Source organism: Cucumis melo, chromosome 6, assembly GCF_025177605.1.
Source record: "Cucumis melo cultivar AY chromosome 6, USDA_Cmelo_AY_1.0, whole genome shotgun sequence".
Lineage (NCBI taxonomy): Eukaryota > Viridiplantae > Streptophyta > Magnoliopsida > Cucurbitales > Cucurbitaceae > Cucumis > Cucumis melo.
In genome coordinates this window covers 11737934-11764201 of record NC_066862.1, presented here as the reverse complement: position 1 = coordinate 11764201, position 26268 = coordinate 11737934, and the positions used below count along the sequence as shown (strand labels likewise).

Sequence of the window (26268 nt, the reverse complement as noted above, 5' to 3'; positions counted from 1 at the left end):
TGTCTTGTAATAGACTGTAATTCCACTTGTCTAAAAACAAAAAACATGAAATTATTTAAACAACTGTATGTTGTAGAACTTTGAGCTAATAAATTCTTTTGGTAACTTAGAGTTTTTTGTTTTCTATATGCAATGGTAGTAAATTCTTTTTGTTAGTTACTTAGTTTTTTGAATGAGTGTTTGCCAATGTTTAAATACCTTTAACAAACGATCGTGTAAATATGAATTAAACGATTGTGTAGATACTTCCAATGACCATGTACTCTATCCAAGAGATTCAAAGTAAATACTCTTAACAATAATTTAGTTTTCCAAAGGATATGCTAAACGATTGTATAAATATGTTAAATGCTTGTTTCGTAATTCGTATTACAAAATTATTTCGTGAATATGTCATGTTTGGCTCAAAGTATGCGACTTAAGTAGGCGACTAGGCTAGGGTTATGCGATAAAAGAGATATAATCCTACCTACGCGTTGCTATCTTTATGAATTCAGCGTTTTGCTACAAGTTTTCCTTTCTCTTACCCAAGTGTAAGCAAAAAGAGAGGTTTCCTGGATAAGCTAGGGTCAACATAGGGAATTGGAGATTCTAATGGGTTAATCATGCGTTCTAACCTTATGCGGTATCTATACAGTATAGTGATATGTGATAGATAAACAACAAAGAGAGCATACAACAACGGAAGACTAGGAACATGTTTTACTTTATATGTATCTAAACGATTTAGAAATTAACAAGCTTCAACTGACAGACCTAAACAAAGAATAGAGAAGATAAACGAAAACTTCTTTTTGCCTAAAGATCACGAGCAAAGGACAACCACTATGTTGACCTACTAATCTCAAGACTAAGAACCGAGTTATGAGACTCGTTTTTATGAAGGAAATCTTAGAGAGATGGAAGGAGAAAAGTGTATCGTTTTGAGAATTTTCATGAAAACTTTATCAGTCTCTCCTCATTCTATAAATGGAAGTTTATAAAGAAAATTACATGCAAAATGCATGCAATTTACTTCATGAAATCTCAACACCTAATTAATCCATTAACTATTAATGGAATTAATAACTTATAAATTCATTACAAGCTACCACATTTTCCACTAACATTTAGTAATAAATATATTAGTCAAAGGGCAATTTGGTCTTTTGACCAATTAAGTCTAAGTCAAACTTTGACTTTTCTTAGTCAAAAGTCAACTTTTTGACTTTTTGGTATTTTATCCGTCTTGACTAATTCCAACCAACCGAGTATGAATCCGTATTCATTTTTCTAAAATTCAAATCATATTTGAATATAAATCTGGTCAAAGTTTTGTTTTTTAAAGTCAAAAGTTAACATGTTGACTTTTACAATTTTGACCGTTTCAAAACTTCCCACTCAAAACCAAACATAAAGAAATAAATAAATTTTATCGCAAAAAAGAACCAAGAATTTTCGAAACAAAGGTCATTTCTAAAAATTGAAAATAAGATTTTATGAAAATGAAGAAAAGTGTTTTGCAAATTTGTTAAAACGTCTAGAAAGGTTCTTTCAATTTTTCAAACATTTTAGCTCGGACTTCGCACAACCCTCATTTTTGAACGCAGCAAGGTCCTCATTGTTGAAAAAGTGAATGATAAGATGAACTTAGAAAAATTTTACAAAAGAGGTTTGAGGTAAAGCTTATTTGCCTAAAGAATCCCAGAAATATTTACAAAGTAGGTTTCATCAAGTAAAGACTAATTGCTTGATACAAAATACATTACACTTTGCATAATTATTATCATTGAAGTTATCCTTGCGAGAAACAAAAAGAAAGAATGCAAGAAATGCAGGAAATGAAATTAAGCAACAAGTAAAGTAAAAAACAACAGAAGAAAATTTGTACTTTGGTAGATAAATGATTCATTACACATTGAAGCTTACAAAAGGGAAAAAAATACAAAAAAAAAGAGGCGAAATAAAAGATTACAAAAGGTAGAAGCACCCCCAAATTTAATTTTCCTGGTCGGACTCAGGATCGCCAAGATTTGCTTGCTGAAGTGGTAGGAGCAGTGCTTCTAGTTCAGGCGGATTAGGGCTAGCACCCCTTGGACAAAGACTGCGTGGGTATACTCTATCATTGCTCTCAACTACTGATCATACTGAGTTTGGCTGATGACCAGTAAAGTGATTGTGACATCTGCCGCATCAATCTTACTTGTGAGATGACCAGTGAAGTAAGAGCTAATACTGCTGAAGATAGCTGAGTTTGGCTCGCCGAAATGGATCCCGATTCGTGTCCCATAGCATTCAATCTCCCTTGTTGTTTGATGGATTTTTCATCAAGTTTTTCTTGTGAATGTTGGGATTCGGTGATTTCTTTATACAATTCTTGTATCATCTTTTTCATCGCTTTAATATGCACGTTCTGATCCGTTTGCCTCACGAGGACTTGGTCAAAATAGTCAAACGTAGGCTTGCAAATGGTGTTGCCAAGGAAGTCAAAGATATCTTCACCATCACTCTATGTTAGATACTCTAAACAATCATGTACACAATCTAAACGATAGAGTAAATACTCTTAAAGATCGTGTATCGAGTTAAAACGGTCGTGTAAATACTCTTAACGATAGTTTTAATTCTCCAAATGATATGTTAAACGATTGTCTGCAATCTGAGATGTTACCAAGAACATAGTCGAAGTAATACCTCAACATCGATTCATCTTATAGAGCGTGTAGGCAGTTTGATCTGTCTACATAACCTTTTCAACATTTGGCATCGACACACCATCATTAGAAAGCTGTTGAAGGATCAAATCATTTGGCAAGAGAATGCCCGAATAGAGTTGACTTCTATGCTTTTCAGACCTCATTAACCTTGGATTCATATGATAAATCAGATCAAGCCGAAGGTGAAGTGGATTGGATAAAAGGATGCGAGAAGCCTAGAATAGGGGCCTTAAAATACCTGTCGTCTCTCCAGAAAAAGGCAGGGGAGAGAAGTGTACTAGCGGAAAGGGGCTTATTGTATGTTGACACCTGCATCAACCAAAAACAAACTAAGAGCACTATGGTTGATTCCGGTGCAACTCACAACTTTATAACGGAGATAGAAGCTAGACGTCTAAGGCTCCGTTGGGAGAGGGATTCAGGAAGAATGAAGGCCGTGAATTCCATTGCTTTACCTATCGTTGGACTAGTGAAACAGACGATGATGAAGTTGGGAGGATGGAAAGGCCCTATAGACTTTGTGGTTGTAAAGATGGATGACTTCGATGTAGGACTGGGAATGGAGTTCCTCCTTGAACATCAGGTCATACTAATGTTCTCAGCCAAATGTCTAGTGATTACTGAATCTTTCCCCACCATCATGCAAGTAGATATTCGTCAGCCTAATGGGTTTAAAATGATATTGGCCATGAAACTAGATAAGAGTTCTGCCTAAGAGAAACCACGATCTGTGGTGATCCTGCTTGGAGTGTTGGGAAAATTGGAGGAGACAGTCCCCAAAGACACTCTGTGTGTCCCAGAGAAGTGCCATAGTGTGATGCCAAATAGTTGGCTAAAATCCTTGTCGATGCGAAGGATGATTGACCATGGGATAGAATCGCTGCTAGAGGCAAAAACACCTGTGAGAATGCTTATCGTATGGTGCCACTGAAGTTAGCTGAACTTCAGAAACAGTCGAAGAAATTGTTAGGTACAGGATTTAGTAGACCTGTACAAGCTCCGTATAGAACCCTAGTCCTTTCCATAAAGAAGAAAGACAATAACCTACGATGGTGTATTGACCGTCGTATCCAGAATTAGCTCACAGTTCGTCGTAAATATCCATTTCCCATACTCACCAATCTATTTAACCGCTTACGTAGGATGAAGTATTTCTGGAAGTCAGACATTCGACTGAGGTACTGTCGAGTAAGAGCAACGGAGGCAAAGGGACTCGAGACGACTTGTGTCACGGAACATGAAGCATATGAGTTTCCTGTAGTGCCATTTAGTCTTACTGATGCCATTGCAACCTTCTATGTACCGACGAACAAGATCTTTCAAGACCATCTTCAAAAGGGTTTTCAAAAACTAGAGGAAAACCAATCGATTGCCAAGGGAGGAAGATGTTGCTTTGTGCAAGGACAGATAAACATGTTGGGTCATGTGGTGGAGTTTTACATAATTGATGTGGGAAAAAGGAAGATTGCCGCAACGTATGATTGAAAAATACTAAAATCAGTCGCGGAGTTACGCTCATGCCCCAAACTGGCTAATAACAACAGTCAGTTCGTGAAAGGATTCTTAAAAAAAGTAAGCTCACCGACTGAGTTGTTGAAAGAAAACATTCAGTGGGGTGGGAACCCTGACTGGCAAGCTGCCTTCGATGATAAGCAAGCCACGATTGAGAGGCCAAGTCTTGGGGTCGCCGATGCGACCAAGCCTTCTAAAGATGAGGCCAAGTGATTCAACTATATGCTCAGAGAATATTTGCATCCTTTTGTTGATGGCAGACAAAGAAATTGGGTTCAGTTGCTGAATGTCGCCCAGTTTGGTTATAGTGCTTAGACAGATTCGTTGATAAGGAGAATTCAATTTGAGATTAATGGTAGTAGGCATTCTGTATTTCCGCCGTTCGTTGATGGCCCTTATTTAGGGAACAACCCTTAAATTCACAGAGTTGAAAAGGAATGGGAACAAATGGCTGACATCGCTTGGGTGTGCCTAGAAGAAGCTTCAAGGCCGATGGAGAAGAGGGTGGATCAAAAGCGATGTCCCTTTGAGTTTTAAGTGGATGACCAAGTTTCCGATCAACGGTGCAACAATGTCGTGCAGTCATCTGTCAACCTGAAACATGAAGAAGATAGAGAAGTCAAGGAAGTCCTTGCTGACAGAGTAAGGAAAGGTAGAAGGCCCACGAGGGAGATACATAAATTCCTAGTGAAGTGGAAGAACCTCCTCATGGAGGTAACAAGCCGAGAATGTGTCAAAGATCTTGAAGCGTGGAAGCAAAAGACCGAAGAGCTCCAGCTCTGTCGGTTGACAAGGACGACAACCGTTTAGGTGGGGGAAAATGTCACGGGCATACTTGTCCAAGGCGCTGTTTGCTTATGGCTATATGTCTGAATATCCCCAAATCGCTTTGTCTTTATGTCTTGTAAGTAGTTTAGTTTATTGCTTTCATTTTTGTGTCGTCGAGCTAGAGTGTGACATTTCAGCATTTTCATATGCAAGCCTGCCAAGGCCAAAAATCTCAATATGTACTATAGGGGGTAGCATAATAGTTGAACCCCCGCCTGAGCCTTGTTGCACTATTTGTAAACTAAGCCTTTTTTTTGCAATTGACAATCTTCAATGCTCTCTTTTATGATGTTTTCAACAATTTATTTTTTCTCTCACATTTTATAAAACAATTTTCTCAAGAACGTGAAGGGAGGCTACATCATATCGCGAGTTTGTTCGTGAATTACGAATTTTGAACCGGTAACTTATTGACCAAGCAGAACAAGTGTCGCACAATCGTGTTTGAAGAGTTACGATTGTGACACCTCGTGCATACCACACACGCATGGAATGCCCATTGGCACCACCAACACCCTTGTGTGTGCAACCCCACCTTGATGTTTGGCCACTCGGTACAATGCTAAGAAACTCGGTTCTTAGCCAGAATCTTTCTTTCAACTTTGGAGATTACTATCTCAAAATATAGAACTTAAATGATAAAACTTCTTTCTACAAAGTTGCTTAGAATTATCTTACATATTATCTCAAAATGCTTCATCATTTAGCCAACAATATATTTCACAAAACCATCAATATACCTTTAAAGAATCACAAAATAGTTAAAATGCGTTTTTGAGTTACGGTACCTTAGGGAATGGACAAAGGCGTTGTTGAGTTAGGAAGAGAAAGGGAGAGACAAAGAAGACAAGAAATCGGTGCTCTTTATATGTCTCTAAGAACTTTACTTCCTCTTGAATTGATCAAGGTAAATTGTGGGACTGTGCACAGGGGAAGAGATAAACGGAGGGAGAAGAAATGAAAAATGAAAGATCAAGAACTCAATGGCGACGATATGGGTCTCCTCGCCGTGGGTCTCTAGCACCGAGAAGAAAGGACGTGGAGATGAGAAGAATGGGGTTAAGGTTGGGGTTTTCATCATGCGTCGTTCGTTGTTCGTGAGGGGAGGGATTTTGAAGAAGGAAAGGGGAGTGTGCGTGAAGAAGGAAATGGAGGAATTTTGAAGAAGGAAAGTGAGGGATTTTGCCTTTTCTTTATTTTATTTATTTTAATAAAAAATATTTAATTAATATTTTTAATGCCCTTACATATTATGACAACAAATAACTGTCATGTATTTGGACATTTCGAAATCACCATCTTTTTCCGCCAAAAACCCACTTTTTGACATTTGATGACGGTTATTTGTTCCATCCTTTCAATTTGGGATGGAACCAACTGTCATAATAAGGGGGTTTTCTTGTAGTGTGTTAAGTACTTGGTAAGTTTTGGACTATTGTTGTTGAGTTTTCTTAGGGTTCTTGAATGCGCATTAAAAATTGAATTACCCATAATACTCGGGTCCTAGAGTTGAATGTTAAAGGTTGAAAATAGACTTTCCTTTAACTTTGGAGTTCATCTTGGTGTTACTTCTATAAGCTTCGAAACATAAAATAGTTGTAGGTACTAGATTCAAAATTAGAAAGTTGTTAATGTGCTGTCAAGGCGATTTCAGCAAGATATCAATAAGTTTTTAGATAAATTTAGTGGGTTCACTTATAATTCTTAAATACCCATTTAGTTTTAGCATGGACATGATATTACCCATATTTTTTTGTATGAGGAATTAAAGATTTAGAGAACTTGGAAGCATTGGTCAACACGGTTGGGATTGTTTTAGACGAGTTGGGGTAGGTTTCTAAGTTCTTGACCGGTTAGATTATTGTTGAGATTGTTAATGGATCTAAAGCTCTAAGGTATAGATATTGGATATAAGAGTGTATGGATCTAAAAGACGACTTAAGTTTGGGTGCTTGAGGCATTAAGAGTTTAAGTTGAAGTTTAAGGGTCTAAAAGTGAAATTTTAGCCTAAATTAAAGCATTTGATTTATATCCACATATCCCCTTGCTGATATGTGGATATAAATCCCAAAACATAATCGATAATAGAGATAAAAGTGTATCTACATAAAAGACCTATTGAGTTTGAACTAAGTTGGATGTTCATGGGGTTAAGTATCTAGATTTCAAGTCTAAGGGGGTTTTGGTGGGGGGCTTATTACTATGGGGTTAGGTTACTCCAAGCCTAACCCCTGTTTGGATTAAGGGTTATGGAAACCCTAGTTTTAGGGTTTCCATAATACCCACTTTACCCTCAAAACTTTCCCTCTCATTTGTCAATTTCTCTCCTTAGTTTTTGCCTTCAATCCGTGTTAAGCATGCGTCCTCAATCCGTCTTCATCCCCTTGGATCCCTCATCTTCCTTCCACTTTTTGTTGTTTCTTTGTCTCTCTCATCTCCTCCATTTACATTTTCTGTTCACAAATCTCAATTCTCCCACTCTCATTTGCCAATTTCTCTCCCTCATTTTTTCCCTTCAACCTGTGTATACCATGCATTCTCAATCCGTGTTGAACCCTTTCAATCCTTCATCTTCCTTCCATTTTTTGTTGTTTCTTCATCTCTCTTATTTGCTCCATTTGCATTTTGTGTTTCATTTATGTCTGAGATTCAGGTGTTGTGTTTTTTAGATGAAAATTTCCAACCCATTTTCCATGGAAAATGGGTTTCATTTCATGACGTCAAATCCCCATCTACATCTTTCTCATCCGTCTCTTTGTCCCCTAAAGTGCTACTAGTATTTTGTTGAAGGCAATGCTCCAACGATGTTGCCTCCAAACACCTTTCCATTTTTGGATATGTCGGTTTCGTTGAATGGTTGGGTCCAATCCTTGCCTCTGAAACTATTCGATGGGTCTTCTCCGTGAACAAGCGTCTTCGTTTTGTCCCTCGAATTTTCTCCTTGCCGCTCGAGGTTCTCTTTTTGTCGCTTGGTGTTCCCCTTGTCGTTTTGGGTTTCTCTTCATTAATAAGACAGACACTCTACACCATTGTGTGGCAATGGGTACCTATCAAGTATAGTAGAGAGGTATTGGACTCTTTCAATGCTAGTTTTTTTCTACAAAAGCCGATGATGAGTTCTGGGTGTTTTCAATAATATCTGATTTTTCTTTTCCATATATGTATGTCTTTGCATTTTTTATTCTGTTATTACAAGTTTGGATATGATGCACTTTTTTTCGGTCCTTTTGATTCTTTCTTGTTTAATGCTTTACATAGTTTGCTTGACTTTTTATGTTGCCAAAGGGTATTTACAATTTTAAATCCCACCACGTCATTTTGAAATTCCATATTGATTACACAAAAATCATTGGTTTTCGTAACAGGATATTACTATCTCTATGTAGGTTATCCAAACACAGAAGAATTTCTCACGCCATATGGAGGCCAGAGGTACCACTTGCAAGAGTAGCGTAACGTTGAAATGCCCAAACCACTACAAAGGAATTCTTCAACATGAAACACTCATCGGTAAAGAATGTGATCGAACACGTGTTTGGTCTTCTAGAGGGTCGGTGGGCAATACTTCGTGGAAAGTCGTACCATCCCTTCCAAGTGCAGTGTTATACCATCCTAAAATGTTGATTGCTATAAAATTTCAAAGACATAGACGATGATGATAAGGGGGACTCCGTGTATGCGATGACCACCGCAATAGACAACATTCAGTACATTGAGACCACAAACGAGTGGTCTCAGCGGTGGGACAAATTAGCTGAAGCGATGTTCATCGAATGGCAATTGGGTAACACATAGCTAAAATAATTTGAAATTAGAACCCCTGTGTTGTATGACAATTTAAATGACCTATACTCTGTATTTTGAATATCGAATGTATGCGTGCATGCTTTGCATCAATTGGGAATAACAAATTATATGTCCTAATATTGTTTGGTATTTTTTGTGTCTCTTGAATGTGGAATTATGAAATTACTAACGTGTTTCATGTATTTATTGTCATTTATCATTCTCAATATTGCAACCTCGTCCCGTGCTCCTAAACATGTATGGACGAAGGAAGAGGAGGACACTCTAGTCAAGTGTTTAATGGAGTTGGTATCCACCGATGGATGGAAGTCTGACAATGGTACGTTTCGGCTAGATTACCTAGCCCAACTTATCCGTATGATCGCAAAAAAGTTGCCTAGATATCGGGTCTGAGCAACCATTGTAATAAATGCATGGGCCAGCGTGCAATGGGTTTGAATGGAGCGATGAGGCAAAGTGCATAATTACCGAGAAGGAAGTGTTTGACAATTGGGTTAGTGTAAGGAATATAATAAAAACGTGGCAATACTTGTGCATTGTACATTTAGTTTACATTTTTTGTATCGGTAGTTTGAAAGTGGTATAGTTTTTTATGTAGTCGCATCTTGCAACAAAGGGCCTCCTTAATAAACCATTTCCCTTTCACGACGAACTTACTTTGTTTTGACGAGATAAGGCGATGGGTCGCTTTGCAGAGACGTTTGCCGACGTCAGGTCTAACGAGCCTGTTGGGTATAAGGGGTTTGACATGCCTGATGGAAACGACAAGTTCCTATCCATGTACAACTAGATGATTAAGATGTCCAAGGAGGATGTACGTGCATCACGACTTGCTCGCTCATTAGACGTAGGCATGGATCAAGCAGATTTAAGAGAAAGAGGGGAAGCTAGCTGTAGAATGAGCTTGTGGTCATAAATATGACCTTGGAATGTACGAATGACCAACTCAGGACCATTACCGAGTGGCCTGCACGCGCCTTTGTCAATGACACCTTTGTTCGCCAGGAATTCTTACGTTTATTGCGTGAGATGCTCGACCTAAGCAGTTTGGACAGGGCGTTGTGCCAAAGCCAGTTGATGTCTCGTACGGACATGTGGGATTCTATAGAGATGACTGAAGAAGAGAGGAAGAAATTTTGCAGAGTCCTGCTATGAGATGTCTCGCAATAGTTTATGTCCTTCCTTGGTTGGCTTACTTGTTTTTTTTGTTGTTAGAATTAGTAGGGCTTTGCCCTTAGAGTATTTTTGGAAAGAATGATATAGAAGATTTTATTTCCTAGATCTTTTCCTTTCTTACTCCTATTGTACTCTATTTATTCTCTCCCTTTGTACCTATTATATTCATTCATAAGAGACATAATAAAAACTAAAGTATCATGGTTTTTCTCCCGGTTCTCGGGTTTCCACATAAGCCTCGGGTTGTTGTTAATTCCTTTCAATAGTCGTACTTCACTTGGACTATGTTTTTTACTGTTCTTTGTATTCCTATTTTATCCCACTTTTTCTTATGTACGGTACTTCGATCTGTGTATGATTTGTATTATTTTTTGCATATTTTTTGTCCCTTCTACTATCGAAATTCGGTTTAAAAAGTTTCGTTCAAATTAAGGAAAATAGTATAGTATATATGTAACAATTCAAAAAATATGACGTTCCAGTGCTACGTAATAAGTAATTTAATTAACAAATATAAATATGGAAGTATGCGTTACACCATGTAATGAAATATGTTAAAAATAAATGTACGACGCTATCACTAATTACAAATACGCAATAACTAGTTTTTATTTGTAAAAAATTACTTAGAATAAAGTTAGTACAATTTGTTAACAAATTATTTTGAAATTGGTGAACTGTATTTACTAATTTAATAACATTACGCATGGAAAAAAAACAAATATGCTATAGGAATTTTTCGACGCTTTCATAATAAAAAATATGCAAAAATAATTTATTTGGTATATGTATAATGTGAATTTGAAACAAAATTAATAAGTAAAAAAAATATTCATAACCCTACCCACATAACCCTTCCCCCAAAGACATCTTATTCATAACATTATCATAACCCTTCCCCTAAGCATCTCTTATTATAAAACTACATTTCTAAACCCTTCCCCCAAACATAGGTTATGATAAAACTAGGTTTATAATAAACCTAGTTTTATCATAATACTAACTCTTTCATAACCCAATCATTCCCCTAAACGACCCCTAACTGTTTGTAGGTGAAAAGTCTATACTAATCTAAGGCGAATTAAGAATTCAAGGACTTTAGAAACTAAAATAAGTTTGAGTTGGCCTTATGAAGTGATTTGAAGATTGTTGTGTCGTCTTGCTTTGTGAAGATAATTGATAGACCTTAATTTTTGCTTCATGCCAAATTGAAGTGGGGAAAGCATATAATCCCGGGGGATCAAGTCATTATTGTGATTGGTTTACTTTCAAGTATTTTCATTATAAATTTATATTTGTTATTATGGTATGCCATGATTGTGAAAACTTTGAGCATGATTGTTTTATGAATTATGTGTTAGAAATGTTTTCAAATATGATTTTCGGTTTTCCATAAACTCTTGTATTTCAGAACTGTGGTTGAACTCAAACTTACTAAGAAAGTTTTAGATGACAACTGTTTCTAAAACATTCTTTGATTTATAACTTGACTTGAAGGAGTTCTAAAAGTATGTATTGATGGCTAAGGATCGAAAATGATTTGAAAATGTATTTTTGCCCATGTTTGACTTTGAAACATGAAATATGTGATTTTTATTAATGTTGGTGATTACTCTTAAAGGTTACGTGAATGTGTTTCCGTACCACCTATGGTTGTCAAGGTATTCGGGGGCTGAAAGAGTCTGTGAATGGAAATCTGGGAACTGAGCCTAGGTGAGGACATGGATGGAGGATTTGATTTTGGCTTCGGGCCTAGTTTAACCCATGGCAGGTGGCTCTATGTGCACATAGAAGCGGATATGGAGGTTGTTATTGTGGTAGGTACTAAGTATGCGTGAGCTCCATTTACCCGTGTTTCCTTATGGATATGAATCATGTATGAGCTATTCCGGACTGTGTATTTAGTATGCTATCATGGTTGGATTGGATTAAGGTTGTTACTGTGGTAGGTGCTAAGTATGCATGACCTCTGTTTGGCTGCGTGTTTCCTTGTGGATATGGATCACGCGTGAGCTATTTTGGGTCATGTTTTTAGTATGCTATCATGGTTGGATTGGATGGAGGTTGCTATCGTGGCAGGTACTAAATATGCTTGAGCTAGTTTTGGTTGCATGATTCTTTGGTCATGTGCGAGCTATCTTTGCCCGTATATTTAGACACCTTACCATGGTTGATTGAGTACAAGTTTGTTGGCTTTACTTGCGGTTTATGATAATATATGATTTTAACATTTTAATTACTACTTCGTTATTGATGTCTTATTTAAACAGTTTGAAAGTATGTCTTGTGAGCTTTTACTTTTAAAAATTTGCCACTCACTGAGTTTTAGCTCACATTTTCCATGTTTCTCCCCTCAGGTAGCGGTCAAGGACCAAGCCATCGTTGAGCTCCTTGTTATTAATTGTAAATTGTCATTCTTATTGTAGGTATTTAATTAAGTTTCGTATTGTATAATGGGGTAGTTAGAAATAGCGAGGGTTACGCTAAGGTCACGTGTGTGGAGACCCCTTTTGGACTATAATTATTTTATAACTAATATCTAGTTTGGATAGAAACTCTGAATGAAACTCTGGAATTGTCTGGATGAGTGTATGGTGAGACACACTCAATGTTATTTAAGTTTGAAAAGCATAGATTTTCTTCTATTTTCCAAGTGTGGTTAGTCCATTTTTCAAGGAGAGTCTGTCGAAATTTTTATAGAATTTCTTGAAAAGTGTTTTACTGATCTTACATTGGAAAAGGAATGTTTTTAAAGAGTAGAATCACACCACGATCTAAGTTAGAGTGGAAAACCTAGAACGGGGTGTGACAATGCATTAGGCTTTGAGACATCTATATGCATGTAAGAGGACTTTAGGCATCGGTTACAAGGGTTTGACCGTAAGGTAGGACATAAGATTATTGGTGCTGGTTGCGTGGAGATTACTCCACACACAAACCAGAATATCATAATAATTTAAGGGTACATGGGTTTACGTGATCTATGGAAGATTTCTAGTTATTTATTACAAAGCACGATTTACATTTTACAATGTTTGATATTGCTAGGTTTTGTTGAAATTGATATTAAGATTTAATTTTTACATGTTTTTTTGTTAATAAACATGTTTTCAAATGTATTTCAAAAGGAAAAATATATGTTTTATTAAACTGTCACTCACTGAGCTCATTTAGCTCATGCTTTCAAATGTTTTGTTTTTCTCCCTCTCCAGGTAGCATGAGAATTCTTAGAACCTAAACGTGTTGACTGCTGACGTTGCTTCTTATCACACTTAGTACATGTTTGTACATTAGCTTGCTTCTGAGTTTAATGGTAGGGGTTGAGTGTAGATGTACTTGTATTCTGCTGTGTTGCATATGCTAGTTATTGAAATGTGATGAATGAATATTGAGTAACTAGCCTCTTGAAGGCTTATGTTTATGTATAAAAGTTCTCACTAGCTTGGTAGTAGAGATTTAGCTTATAAGTCATGTTTTAGCCAGCTTGTTATTCGGTATGTTGGTTTGTGGCTACTGCATGATATTGGGAAAGAAACACTCACTATTCATCCATTTGGTAATAGAGATTTAGCTTGTAAGTCATGTTTTAGCTAGCTTTTTATTCGGTATGTTGGTTTGTGGCTACTACATGATATTGGGAAAGAAATACTTACTATTCATCCATCAGTCCATCACGTTCCTTTTCAAGATAGTGTGGATTGTTTAATAGGGGGTGTGACAGTTTGGTATCAAACTTAGAGATTTAGAGTTCGAGGATTTAGCTCTATAGGATATGTTGGGAGTCCTGCTTTGTCATTAAGAGTCTAAATGACCACAAAGCTAATCTATGATATTATATAAAAGCTATTGAATGTGGTAGTAAATGAAAGACAAGAAGGTCATGAACTCAGGAGGCTACCAAGAGGCACGAGGAAGTGTTAGAGGGTGCATTTAGTGAACCTCAACTTGAGGTTCAGATGGAAGATAGGATCTTTATTATAATTGCTAGGAGACTAGCAACTAGTGTGGGATCAATACCTTTGGATCATGAAAAGAAGTTCGTCATAAAGGTTGAAGTCGCTCGGAGCGATTAAGTTTGAGAGAACAATTGATTTTGTTGATGCGGAGGCATGATTGAAGCAAGTTGAGAAATTCTTTAGGGTAATACGATACTTAAAGGATCGCAAGGTTAAGTTATCTACTTTCTTGCTTCAAAAAGGTGCAGAGGGTTGGTGGAAATTGACAGAGCATAGGCGGATGAGTAATGTTGAAGCAACATGGAAAGAGTTTAAGAAAGTATTTAAGGATAAGTATCACTCTAACTCTTACGGTGATGCAAAAAGGAATGAGTTTTTTAGGCTTGTTTAAGGGTCGATGATAGTGGTTGAATATGAGAAGAAGTACATAGAAATGTCAAGGTATGCTCTTTGCACATTGTGTCAGAGGAGGCTGATTTGTGTAAAAGGTTTGAAAATGGATTAAGAAAAATGATAAGGGCCCTAGTTACAACAAGTACTACATGTACAGAGTTCTCCAAGTTAGTAAATACTTATGAAAGTTGAGAGGAGTAAAAATAATGAAAAGCAAGATAGAGGACTCTTTAAAAGTGGACACATGAAGTATTCATCCAAGACGTCTCGTACTTTTTCTAGGAAGGGTGGAAAGCAGAAGATTGTGCCAGAGGTTTCTGAGAGAAGGAATTTCAAACCCCCAACATAGCGGGCAATCTGGATTTCAACATGGATTCAGTAACGAGAGGTTGAACCAAAGGGTATTAGTTACCCAACTGAGTTAATTGGAGGCTCTAGAATTGAAAAATCTGAGGAGTTGATTATTAGCTCCGCTAGAAAGATGGCGGGTGATATGAATACTTGTTATCAGTGTGGATAGATGACACATTATAAGAGGAATTTTCTGCACGTGATAGGAGAAGATAGAATAGAGCAGAGAGCATCGACTTAAGCAGTGAAGCAACCTAAAGCAACTGTAGGTAGAGAGAGTAGTATTGGTGATAAACAAAAAGTACCTGTTAGACGACCGCGACAACAATGTAATGTGTGTACTATGACTCGCAGAAGGTTAAGGATGCTTCGTATGTTGTTATGGGTATGTTATTTATTTTTGATCGACCTGTTATGTTTTACTACATCTAGGAGCTACCCATTCATTTATTTCTAGTGTTTTTGCTTTGGGTTTGGGTAGGAAGTTAAAACCCTTAGGAGTGAATCTATTTATTTACACTCTGGTAGTTAAAACCCTTATGGCTGTTTTTTTATTGTGGATTATCATGGAAATTCTTGATATATGATGATTATGTGTTTAGTATGACAAAGTGGACTTAATTTTACATGCTATGTATTTAACTGAATTTGATTAAATTAGATTGTTTTGAACTGATGATAATGTTAACCTTGGCTATTATGTTATTTTACTATGTGTGTACAGTGTTCCTATGGAATAACTACTTAAGACTGTTAACTGTATTGATTGATAAGTGTACCCTCGGTCCACTTTTATAACTAATGTGCACTCATATGGTACCAGTGGACTGTTATGACATATAATGTATCATATGCTTTATAGCAAGTTAACGGTTCACCTAGTGGGCTTAGTTGTGGGTCCCTTACTAGGTATTTTATATACTCACTGTTTCCATGTTTATTTTTCAAGGAAAGATAAAGGTAAGTCGATGAGTGACAAAAATACTCCAATTTGAGGTAATTTTATTTTAATTATCTTAAATTAATTAAGTGTATGTTGGTTTATTAAGATTAATTTTTATTATATATGTTAATTAGTTTAATTAGATTTTAAGGGAAAGAGAAGATGATCATTTGATAAGACTAGATGTGAACGAAGATCAATTTTTGATGGACCCTTTAGAAACTTATCTGAATTTTGTTTTAGCCTGAGGAAGATTTAATTTTTTTATGAAATAAGCCTTTGGAGTTCTCTCACAAGCTAATCAATGTGGTATTCCAAAACATTTGAAGTCCTTTGTTGAGAAATGTGGGTTAGTTTTGTGTTAAGCGCTGAAAGTAGATATGTTTACTGGTTCTTCAGACATTTATTCTTAAAAATTGTATAGGTATATGATGATTTTCAGAACGTATTGGAAGGTTTGTTGAAGCAAGATAATGGGGTTTTTATAAAGTGAGAGATTTCATGTTTGGCATTTTCCTACGTATTTCAATCTTTCTTTCTTCCTTTCAAAATTCTGTTTGATGTTTTGAAGCTTTGACGTGTTTATGCAAAATTTCAGTAAGTCTTTTAGGGAACATGATTGCATTTTTTAAATCAAGCTTGAAACAGCTCGACAGTTGCCTTTCTTGGTGTTTTCTTTTCCATTCAGTTTTTGAGCAATTTGTGATCTAAGATTTGAGGTGATTTGGGTTCATTGTTGAAAGATTTTTTATTTTTCTTTATGTCTTGTTCTTGTTTTGCTCTGGTTTTAGAGGGCCTTGCCCAGCTCATTGTAATTTTATTATGTTCTCTTGTGTCTTAGTTTATATTGTATCTATTTTTCTTACTCATTTTTGCTTTTTTTATATTTCTCTTGTACTTTGAGTTTTAGTCTCTTTGATTAATATCAATAAAGAGGCTTGTTTCCATTTTAAAAAATTAGTATTTAAGGGGAAAATGTGATTGGTGGAATATGGATTAAGATATTAAATATAGGTAGAGGGAAGAAAAGTGGTTATAGATGAGAAAAAGGATGAATAATCTAACTACATACATACATACATAAATAAATCATATATACATACATGCATACATACATTACATACATACGTGCATACGTACGTACATAAATGGTATTTAACGAGAAGAGAGAATATTAAATATATAACTGTTTATATATTTAAGAGGCAACTAGATAAATAGAAAATCTTCAAGTTTACTTTGTAATAATAACAGAATTTTATTTTAATTATAAAAATGGAAAAAATGGAAAAAAAAAATGGAAAAAAAATAAAAATAAATTCTTATAAATAGAACTTAAATGCCTCTTTCCTTAGTACAAATGATACCTTTTAAAATACAATACTTGTGAAAAAGAGAAGTACACCATAATTAAAAAGGGTGTTTGCAAAAATAGCAAAAATATTTATGATAATAGAGCCCATGTCATTACATTTTTTATGCACTGAAACATATCAGAATCCCAACATTCGATAAATACTTTTTGCTCAGTAAATAAAAAATAAGTATGAAGAGAAACGATGGAAAGATGGAGTCTAAGAGAGATAAAAGAGATTGACGAGAAAGATAATAGAGATTTTGAGAGGTGGAGAAGTATTTTGTTGTTCTGTAGCAAATGAGAGGCGAAATGGTGATTTATAGTGGATGGGGGAGGCTCCAACGAAAAAAAATTAATCACATAATCGATGATTTTAGGGTGGATGGTGGAGGCTCCAACGAACAAAAATTAATTACTTAATCAGTGATTTTATGAAGGTCAAAATAAAATGTCTAACAATTAGTCGGTTATAGCCATGATCTACCAATATCGCGTAGCCACGATTGTACAATGACGATCATGTAGCCACGATTGCTTATAGCTCATCAGCAACTAACAACCATGATGTGTAGCCACAAACCATGATCACATAGCCATGATCGCGCAACCACGACTGTTCACACAAATTTTCATTTAATAATATTCTACTTGAAAATTTTTAAAAACTTTTTCATCGATCAATATCTATCTATGTAATACTATACTTAAGCAAAGGTGTCTTATGATGGTTGTGCTTAAGCAAAGTTTTAGATAATTGTACTTTAAGACCTTGCACATATATTCTGATTTAGTAAATGCTCTAGAGAATTTGCCTAGAATTCCATAGGAAGCATCCCTTACTTCCACATTCACATAGGTGAATCTATCAACAGTACTCTTGTAGCTAGGTACCCTACTTGATATCAAGTATAAAATTCATTAAGAACTAAGTTAAGCCTTTTCATTCACTTTAGGATATCATGCTAATTGCTCAATCATAAGAATGGAACTTTTAGGTGTTTTAGCATGATTCTCTTCATATTACTTGTGATCAGTTATTACCCATTGAGCTTGTTTCTTGGGACCTTCAGTCTTTTAAGTTGGGTCTGCCTCACATGTGATTTAGTTTTCTATAGGCTTGAGCCTCATTCTTTCCGAGATTTTAAAAACCTTCTCTCTAGCTAGTCCTTTTGTCAAAGGATCAACCAAGTTATTGTCAGTACATACTTGATCCACTATCACTGCACGAGTAGTGAGAAATTCTCTAATGACACTATGTTTACGACGTATATATCGTCTCTTATTATTGTAATAACGGTTCTGAACTTTTGTGATTCCTGCAGTACTGTCGTAATGGATCAGTATGTCTGATACCCGTCTTTCCCATATGACAATCTTTGATAGCAAGCTTTGAAGCTAGCTTGCTTTCTCACTAGCAATAGCTAGTGCTATCTTTCTGACTTCATCGCTGACTGGGCTAAAATAGTATGTTTTTTTATTTATGATAACTTGTAGAAATACAAGTTATTATAGCCTTTTAAGTAAAATAATGAAGTCTTATCGCATGAAAATAGAAGAAAATAGAGGGAAAAAATAGGCGATTTGATTAATCTGCGAAATGCATGATACAAAAGAACTTTATCCCTGTTTTACTATGTTTTAGTGCTCTAATCGCCGGATTTTAGGTAAAAAGAAGTGAAGCTCAGTGATATCATGTTTACGTGAGAAGACACATTTAACTTTTATGGCGAAAAGCAGTACAAGTTAGGTGTTCAAGGCACTAGCAAACAAAATTGATGGGCAGGAAATTTAGAGAAAGCACAAAAGGACATCTGCATAGTGCCTGCAACTTTTCAGAGACCTTAATGGTGCTTGGCATCTTGTCAACATCAACTCTCACCTTTAAATAAAGCCTCTCACTCTAAAACATAGTGTGCACATTTTGGCCATAGAGCAAGTTCTTACATTTTCTGTCTTCTCCCTTTCCTTAGGTTTTAGGTGAGAGCTTAGAACGAGAGAGAGAAAGAGAGAATTATCCCCTCTATCTTCCCCCTCATCAATAGGCAAAAATTAGAGCCAAAGAGAATGAGAAATCGAACTCTGCGACGTAACACTTTTTCCTTGTATTCTAGTTTATATTTTTATTGTGTTGTTTTGTAAAATGAACACCATGGCTGAGAGGCCTAACGTTGTTTTTATTAAAGCAATGCATTTCCTCTTTCATTATCTCGTATTTCTTATTCTTTCCATGTTCAATCTGTTTAATTAGCTTACTAGTAATGAAATGTGTTTTTAATACTTAGAGAATTATAATGGATGTACTATGAGTTTTGCTAAACGCGAATGTCTTAACATTGTATATTTGAGAGAAGAACAATGATACAGATTGTAATTGCTTGATAAGTGAGAACCAATATTTAACTAAGCGAGTGGAGAGAAGATTGTATCGATACAATCTTAGTGCCAAACTCATCTTTTGCATATATTTCACCGAGAGGATGATGTGTGTGGCGATAGCACCTAGCGGTTGCCCGCCTTAATTAAGGATAAGTTGCTAATAGCACATTCAAGATGATTAAATATAAATCATAGCTAAACTTTGTGTATTTGCTTCCTGAAAGGCGAGCAAGTATGGCAAAACCGCTGAGAGGTTGGTCGCCCTAATTTTGAATTAATATATGCTTTATATCGCCTTGAAGTATTAAAGCACAAATTATTGCGTTTAGACAATTAAATTTTTCCTTCCTTGCCATGTCTATAATGAGTTCATAACCCATTTTTCCACCTTGCCATGCTCACCTTGCACAGTCAAGCACAGTAGTGTAAATACTTAGGATAATTAATATATTGTTCATAATTATACTATATAGTTTATACCACATGATTTAATTACACGATATGATAAATTAGGAGCTTAAATTCCTTATGTTTGACCCTAGACTTACCAGAAAACCTCTCTTCGCTTATATTTAGGTGATAGAGAGAAAAATTTGTGCGATAACGTTTATCTTTAGCAATTTAGCAACACATGAATAGAAGTGCACTTTTTATCGTATAATCCTATTTAATCGCCTATTAGTTGTTCAACTAGAGCTCCTCATGACAAATCTACATACATAATACTTATGAAAATATATCACATAAAGAAACAAGCAATTTCCAAGTAATAACTCCTCCTGCTATATTAAAAATATAGCCATTTGTAGCCTTTGAATCATCCGAGAGGGAGTTCCAATCAACAACGTTATAACCTTCTAGTATAGCAAGAAACTTTTGGTAATGTAATCATAGGTTCTCGCTTTTCTTAAGATATCTCACTAATCTTTCTATAAAATTCCAGTGTTGTTGGCTAGGTTTTCTAGTAAACCTACATAATAGCTCTACAACATAAGCTAATAGCTCTACAACATAAGCTATGTCTGGTCTAGTGTAGTCAACAGCATATCTCAGACTGCCTATGATGCTTGCATACTAAGATTGATTAACACCATCGCTAGTGTTACAAGTTAACATTAGAATCATAGGGTGTACAGGTTGGTTTGCTACCAAAATAATTGTATTTCTTTATAATCTTCTCTATATAATGAGATTGATCTAAAGAAATCCCATTTTCAAATAATTTACTTTTGATACCTAGGATTAGCTTCTCTTAAGTCCTTCATGCCAAAATTTTCATGCACCATTGATTTTACATCATTTATGACATGCAAGTTTGATCTAAAGATTAACATGTCAACTACATATAAGCATATGATAGTGCATAATCCATTCTCAATCTTATAGTAGATGCATTTATCACTCTCATTTACTTTGAAACCTTTAGACATGATTAGATTATCAAACTTTTCATGCCATTGCTTAAGATGTTGTTTTAAGTCATAAAGGGATTTATCTAGCTTACTAACTTTAGATTCTTGACCATGAACTATGGAGCCTTCAGGTTGTTCCATATAGATATCTTCTTCTAAATCATCATTTAATAAGACAGTTTTTACATCCATCTAATGTACTAAGAGATTGTTTAGAGTAACTATAGAAATCAACACCCTAATTGAGGTGATAATTTTAGTTACTAAGGAAAAGGTGGTGATAAAGTTTATGTTTTCCCTTTATCTAAAACCTTTTTCTACTAGTCCAACCTTATACTTATCTACTAATTCATCAAGTTTGAGTTTCTTCCTCAAAATCCATTTACAGCCTATTGCTTTGAAACTAGGGGGTAGGTCAACTAGGTGTCAAGTCCTATTTGATTCAAGATAGTAGTCTATTTAATCATTTATAGCTTCTTGCCATAAGTTGGCATCTACTAATGATAAGGCTTCTGTTAGATCATTAGGATCTTCTTCTACATTGTACATTTTGAAGTCTTCTTCAAGGTCTTTTATGGTTCTTCTAGGTTCATGATCTACTTCCTTATTTTGGGTTTCAATCTTAACTGAAGGTAAGCTACTGCAACTTGAGCCCCCACTAGATTGACTATTTAGGCCCCCACTATTTCTATATTTAAAAGGAAATTTATCTTCCAAGAAATCTGCATCGTTTGATTCTATGATTACCTTATTTTCTAAGTCATAGAATCTATAGGCTTTATGATAACTTGTAGAAATACAAGTTATTGTAGCCTTTTATGTAAAATAATGAAGTTTAATTGCATGAGAATAGAAGAAAACAAGGGAAAAAGTAGGCAATTTGATTAATATGTGAATAACATTATACTAAAGAACCTCATCCCTGTTTTATTGTGTTTTAGTATTCTTATTGCAGGATTTTAGGCAAAAGAAGTGAAACTCAGCGATATAATGTTTACGCAAGAAGACGCTTTTAGCCAACACGAAGACAAAGAAGTAAGCTAGATGAGATGAGTCACTAGCAGACAAAACTGGTTGGTGTGAAAGTCAGAAAAAGGACAAAAAGGATGCTTGGGCTATGCCGATGCAACTTTTCAGACGCATTAATGACGCTTGGTGTCCTGTAAACATCAATCATCGCCTATAAATAGAGCCTCTCACTTTAGAACACGATGTGCACAATTTGGTCAGAGAGCAGTCCTACATCGTCTGTCTTCTCCTTTCCTTTGAGTTTTAGGTGAGAGCTTAGAACAAAAGAGAGAGAGAGTTCATCCCCTCACTACAAGAAAATGGAGGTTTCCCGATGCCAAAAAAGACGTCGGCACAAAGAACATTGGAAATAAGTGTATTTCCGACGAAATGACCACTACATCGGGAGGGGCGTCGGCTAAACGGCGTCGAAAATAGGCCAAATTAAATTAAAAATATACCTTATTTCATACGCCGTACACAGTGCGTCGGGAACGACGTCGGGAATAAAGGGTTTTCCCGACGCACCATAGCGCATCGAGAAAGCCTTTTAATGAGCGTCGGGAATACGATTGTCTTAGACATTGACATAGAAATGATTCGAGTGATTTGACGGCATCGCTCGCAGCCCGATTGTCTTAATGTTTCCTCCGGGTACACTACAGACCAGTTTGTCCTAGGTGTTCTTTTGGGATCACTGAAGACCAGTTATGTTCCTCCGGGATCACATGTTACACGTGTTCGGGAACGTATCAGTTCTTAGGTACCACCTTTCAGGACTTTAATGGGAAGTTAACAGACACCTAGGGAGACTAGTAGTAGGTCCCTTATTGAGTATTTGTTTATACTCACTCTTTCTATGTTTAATATTTCAGGCGAAGGTAAAGGTAGAGGAAAGCTAGCGAGCGACAGAGAAGGATCCGTGACATGCTATATGGGGACTCAGTTTTGCTTCCGCTTCAATGTTTTGATATTTTAATATTCTGTTTTTAATGAAAATGTAGTTTCCCTCCTTTAAAAAAAAGTGTCTCTTGTTATTGTTTCCTTTTAGTAATGACCTCAACTTAGTATAAAAAGTTGGGTCATTACAACACGATCGTTTAGATTTGGCTACCCAAACCCTACCCAAATCTAAACGACTTTTTTAAGGTTCTTTGGTACACAATTGTTTAAATTTGGCTACCCAAGTCTAAACGACGGTTTTTTTCAAGGTCTTTTATATTTAGTACACGATCTTGACCAACCAATTAACAGTTTGAAAAAAAAATGAAGAAGAGGAAGAGAAGAAAGACGATGGAATGGAAAGGAAAAGCAAGGGCGAACCTGGAATATTTAAAAAAAAATGGTCATCTTCATGGGCTTTTCCATTTTATTGTACGAGCCATAAATATTTAGCCAATTTGTTATATTTATGATTTTTTTTCAATTCTCACATAATTAAATTATATCTAAACTAAAAAAATAAACGAGAATGTTATGAAAAATGACATGAGAAACGAGAAACAATAAATGATAAGAACAAAAACCATTTCATTATATATATTACAATATTGGATTGAATACTAATATATTAATTCAATAAGTTAATTACTAGCTAGAACAATCTTTATCACTTCGTACTAGATGGAAGAATTGCTTTTTAAAAAAAAAATAATAAGAGATAATATGAGAACATTAAAATAAAATTTGTTACGTTTTGATGGTAACTAAAATAGCATGAAATGTTGTATAATATTATATTATATATGCTAAAGAAATCCATATTTAAAAAATAATTATTTTTTCCTAAACCAATATATGGGTAACAAACCATTGATAACCAAATCTACCTATGCATTTTGATAATTAAAGAACCAAAACCCATATTACGTAGAATTTTGCATGGTTTAAATGAAATGATTAAGAAAATCGATGCATTTAAACATCTTTGCCTCTCAAATTTAAAACTTTACTATTTTCTTATGTTTCATTATTTTAAAAAACACATTATCTAAATTTCATTTCTGAAATAAAATCCAAAATATTGTTGAATAATTGACTCAATCCGAACATTTTATCTCTAGAGAAGACGATACTTGATTTCTTAGCCATTTTACTACTTTATAACTTGACAGATATACTTACACTTTACACCAAGTTTTTGGCATCATACATGGTGAGAAAGATCAAATTTTAACATCTTAGTTGAATCTTTTCAAAAAAAAAAAAAAAAAACCAAAATAAAACCCATTTTAGCTATAATTATGTCAAAAAAATTGACGATGTGATTATTCATGAATTGATTTTGGTTAAATTTTTTAAGATAAAAATAACATAAGAAAAAAGCAAGACTAAAATAGGTTATTTAATTATGTAATTATAACTTCCCTTTCTCCTACATAAGAAAAAAACCATTTCTCTAAATTTCACCTATGCATATTGTATATATATTGATGAAATGACCCGCACACAATATTGGCAAAGAACAAAGAAATTAAAATGGGCAATAACTCTTGTCTCATTATTGTCTCTCTCATTGAAGTTCTTTTGTTCACCATCATTTCAAATGCGGCATCATCTAACAACGTCGTTTCTACCATCTGTCCAAAACCTCAAATCCACCATTTTGTTCAGGTGTGTTGAAATCTGCAGGCACTGCAAATTTAAAAGGCTTGGCTGTATACACCTTAAACCTTGCCCATACAAATGCTCGCAAATCTTTGACCCTAGCCAACTCATTGGCAAAAACCACCACCAATCCTCAACTTAAGCAACGATATTCGTCTTGTGCTAAGAGCTATGATGAAGCTGTTGGTAACATAGAAAATGCTCTAAAGGACTTGGCACTTGGTGACTTTAATGGTGTCAATATTGTAACTTCTAGTGCCATGACCGAGATTGATGATTGTCAGGATAAGTTTATGCAACCACCGAAAGGATACGTCGTTGCTTTTGAAGAATAACAAGACTCTAAATGATATATGCAGCATTATTTTGGTTATATCCAATATTCTTTGAGGGCTATGTATTTGGAGATTTTCTATCAATAACATGACAATGTGATGGTGATTGGAATTGATTGTTTTTGTTAATTTTTAGATGATAAAAAAATCAATTAATAGATAATTCTAACAGATGAAAATAACTAAATAAAAGACCAGACTTGAAAGACATTGTTCCTAATAGACACTAATAGACTTATATTAATAGATAACCAACAAATGAAAAATAACTAAAATTTTACTATGTTTTATAAATATTTTGGTTCATTTTGTTATATTTCAAAATGTTTCTTCATATAATTCACATAATCTCTTTAATTTACATGAAATAATATCTTAAGTTATTCACTTAGGGTTTTTTTTTTTTTTCAGAAATAAAACAAACCTGTAAAATATTTACATTATATAGAACAATTTTGAAAATAGAAAAAGCATATAGGCCCATAATGAGAAATACAAAAAATGTCTTAGTCAACACATTTTCACATCATGTAGTTCATTTTAAAGATGAGAAAAAAGGCTTCAAATTTTTACGATCGTGTTAACCATACTAAACAATTGTGTTGATCATGAAAAATGATCGTGTTGATTACAGTAAGCGATCATGTAGTCCAATGTAAATGATCATTAAAAACTTCGCAAATCTAACAAAGATGCTAAACGGTTGTGTTGACTATGGTAAGTGATTGTTTAGATCATAACAACATGATCGTTAATTCTTTTTAAACGATGGGAAAATGGCTTCAAATTTAAACGATCATGTTGACTATGATAAACGATTGTGTTGACAGTTGTAAAAGATTGTTTAGATCATGTCAAAATGATATTTAAACGATCTTCATATTCTTGAATATAAGGAATATGAAGTAGTTTCAAAGAATCTTGCTGAAAACGGTGAACCTAAAATATGAGATTTAAATAGAAGAATAAATCATTTAAAAATATAAGAAAGAAAATCTAGAATAGGAGATGAAGAAAAAAAAGAGAAGATGAATAAATCGCAAAGAAGAAGAAGAAAGAAAAGTGACGAATCGTCTGCAATATTCAAAGGCAAATCTAGAATTATGAAAATATTTTACCGGCTTCATAGGCTTTTGTTTTTTGCGTTACACAAGCCGTAAATATTTTTGGATTTTGTTACATTTATGTAAATTAACCTTCATTTAATTTATCGATTCAAATCTATATAATATATAAAGTTGCTTTTATTAAGTGTTATATTTGAAAATAAATTTAGTTTTTAAAAATAACTAAGAACCGATAATTTCAATATTTGTACAAAGAGGAAAAAGTCTCGAAGTATAGAAGTTGTTTTAGCCAATATTGGGAAATGCATAATAAAAGAAATGATGCATTTTAAATTTTCAGTTGAAAATAAATCAAATCTATTATAAAATATAATTATATATTATGAATATAGATATCCATAACCTACATATATAAGTTACCAATTGTTATATAACTACCAAATT

The 26268-nt window shown here is 34.8% G+C and overlaps 1 protein-coding gene across 1 annotated transcript; it reads left to right on the top strand.

Annotated features, from left to right (window-relative positions):
- The first annotated feature begins 9642 nt into the window (after positions 1-9642).
- On the top strand, positions 9643-24757 carry LOC127149686 (pectinesterase inhibitor-like). Its single transcript, XM_051085547.1, has 2 exons — positions 9643-9736; positions 24447-24757. The coding sequence occupies exons 1-2, from the start codon at positions 9643-9645 to the stop codon at positions 24755-24757; spliced, it is 405 nt and encodes a 134-aa protein (XP_050941504.1).
- The last annotated feature ends 1511 nt before the right edge of the window (positions 24758-26268 follow it).